This window comes from Phalangium opilio, unplaced genomic scaffold, assembly GCF_054372755.1.
Source record: "Phalangium opilio isolate 3A_F unplaced genomic scaffold, DU_Popi_V2 ptg000025l_1, whole genome shotgun sequence".
NCBI classification, from domain to species: domain Eukaryota; kingdom Metazoa; phylum Arthropoda; class Arachnida; order Opiliones; family Phalangiidae; genus Phalangium; species Phalangium opilio.
In genome coordinates this window covers 2,873,978-2,876,870 of record NW_028324156.1, presented here as the reverse complement: position 1 = coordinate 2,876,870, position 2,893 = coordinate 2,873,978, and the positions used below count along the sequence as shown (strand labels likewise).

General features: G+C 33.6%; 1 protein-coding gene across 1 annotated transcript; it reads right to left on the bottom strand.

The window, feature by feature from the left end:
- Positions 1-939: 939 nt before the first annotated feature.
- Positions 940-2,870, bottom strand: Alg10 (alpha-1,2-glucosyltransferase Alg10). The gene is made up of 4 exons (XM_089869138.1): positions 2,670-2,870; positions 2,376-2,555; positions 2,079-2,294; positions 940-2,009 (listed from the first exon to the last, which is right to left on the bottom strand). The coding sequence occupies exons 1-4, from the start codon at positions 2,847-2,849 to the stop codon at positions 1,173-1,175; spliced, it is 1,413 nt and encodes a 470-aa protein (XP_089725264.1). The 5' UTR covers positions 2,850-2,870; the 3' UTR covers positions 940-1,172.
- Between the last annotated feature and the right edge of the window lie 23 nt (positions 2,871-2,893).

The following is a 2,893-nucleotide window of genomic DNA, read 5'->3' as shown; positions in this document are numbered from 1 at the left end:
GGAAAAGCATTGAGCATAGACTAATGAGTATCATAGACTGAAAAGTACAACAGTAACAAAGGCTGCCGCCATCTATATTTTTAACGTACTTATTAGCAAATAAAGATAAGGACTGGAGTGAGGGAATCAATGTTTACACAAAACATTCTAGATTTTTCTTCAGCATTTTTTTACAAGAAGAAACTCACTGTTTGAATAGGGTATAGCCCACTTGATCACGCACGCTGGCTGCACGCGCTAGCGTGATCAAGTGGGCTTTGAATAGGGTTAGGATCAGGGCTCTACATAAGGCACTAGTCAAGGCATTTGACTACTAAAAAAAATGCCTTGACTACTAAAATAAATCGAAATCTGGGGGTTCACTAGTCAACTCGACCAGTAAAAAAAATGTCCCAAATATTCGTAAACCATGCGTCTCACTAGTCAGTGACTACTAAAAAAAATTGGGATAGGGGGGCTCACTAGTCAGGCTGACTACTAAAAAAAATATCCTTATGTAGAGCCCTGGTTAGGATTCCTCTCTATGGTGATCATTATTCTATGTTGATACTCCGCTTGTCACGTGACCGTTAAAAATCCTCCTTATTGCATACCTTCAGCAACCAATCAAATTTGAGAAAATTAAGATAATTAGCATTTTACCCGGGATTTGAAAAATAATTAGAAAGCGAGGAAATTATTTTTCTTATTTAAAATACTTAAAACAATAGATTTTATTTTCGAAATAAAGTTAATAGGCCTATTATAATTAAATATATTTTAAGTCAAAAGAAAATTAGGCCTATAAGACAAAAGAAAATTAGGCCTATAAGACAAAAGAAAATTAGGCCTATAAGACAAAAGAAAATTAGGCCTATAAGACAAAAGAAAATTAGGCCTATAAGACAAAAGAAAATTAGGCCTATAAGACAAAAGAAAATTAGGCCTATAAGACACAAGAAAATTTTAATTCAATGCTTTATTCTTATGAATCACAATAATATAAATGAGATTTGGATGACACGAACTTATAACAAAAAGGCGTGAAAAAATTGTTTGTACAAGGTTGTTTTTTTGTATTTGTATTTGTAGAAAAAGGTATACAAATTTTTAAATTTTAATGACACATAGTACCACTGTGACTCCTCCTTTCCGGTAATAATTGCATTGCATAGGACTTTAATTGAACTATTCTACCACATAAATCTCTGAACTTCGTGATGACCCTCCCATTTGTAAGGGTGTTGAGTAAACATGTAGAGTGTCAAAGAGTTTACGATAAAATAAGTAACTAACTCCGCGAAAATTTGAATATTTGTGCCCAAAGGTGTATGAAGCCTAATAATCAAATATGGCAAGATAAAGTAGCGTAACTCTAAGAGTTTCTGAGGAACAATTGTTAAGATGATACACAAAACGAGTAGTAGTTTCCAAAGGGCGTTTTTTGATTGAAAAATATTCATGAGACCCCAAGCTGAATATATGTAAAATGGAATAAATAAATAACGAACGCCACCCCTGCCTAGAAAATACCTCCAAATATAAAAAGTGTAATGTCTATTATCAGCCACGAGGTAAGGGTGAACGAATGTTAAATAACGCAAACAAACAGCCATAGCCAACATAGAAGCCACGATAAAAATGGGTCTCTCCAAGCACCATGCCCAAAATTTATTTAACTTGGAAATGGTTAAGAGATAAGAGTTTCCAAAAGCCAAAATAAAACCCGAGAAATAAAAGAATTGGGGAATGTGCAAGCACACTTGATGGGCTTCTCTATCACCCACAGCTATTCCTTCGTTAAAAATTACAAATGTTATAAACAAAGCCGCCACTCCCAAATATCCCCCGCAAGTTTTTATTATTTCCAATAACATGATGAGTGAAACTTTTCTTTGAGAGTGAGGCATAATTATTAATGTTTGTATAACTTGTAGCAAATAGTGCCAACTGCCCTTTGATAACAGGACTTTCTTTTTTTCAATGCGAACGTGGCTTAGTATAACATCAACCACTTTTTCCCCAGCCATCTGAAAACATTAAGTTTTGATTTAAAGTACCAATAGGAAGGAAGTTAAGTACTTAAGGAAAAAACCTACAAAAAATATCCAAACAATATTGGTTTGTCGAAAAAACAGAGATAAGGCTCCAAATGCGGCTGACATCATGTTTTGCCCATATAAATGATGTAAATAGGCCAATAAGACAAAAAAAGTAGAGCTAACGTCGGTGTAATACAGAAATGAGAAGAAATAGAGAACGGGAAAGAATGATAGATTCAATGATGTGAAAATTATTTTGCTGGAACTGGCATTCTAAGAAAATTAATTATTTTATATTGCAATTAACAGTTGCTTTTTCACTCTGATACTACTGTTTGACCAATCAATCAGTACCTGGTGCAATTTTCTACTGATACTATAAATTAAGTATAAATTTCCAACGTGAAAGATCATGTTAACAAGCCTGAGATGTAATATTTCACAGAGTTGAAAGTTGAGGACTTTACTTATGGGTACTAAGAACCCGACAGTGACTATGTACAATCCTGGAGGTGTTGTAAGTTTGGGATCCCACTAAAATTAATACAATTAATATTTTCAAACTGTCTAAATTTAATTAGTCCGGTGACTCCGGTCCTTAAGTAAACATGACGCGACCAAGGCTTAGCTTTGACAATCAATATTTACTTCGTTAAATTTTCCATTGCAGTATTTGTGCGCTTGAGGAATATGGAATATTTCATCCATATACGGTTTACTTTGAATGGAATTGACAAAAATTAACGTCAAGAACGAAATTAATATAAAAATAAGGACAAACAAAAACAAAAGTACGTTGGTGACATGACTAGAGTTTACAGAAGCCATTTTGTTTACTGAAAATTTATGGGAATATTTTTATTTAAGGCGTT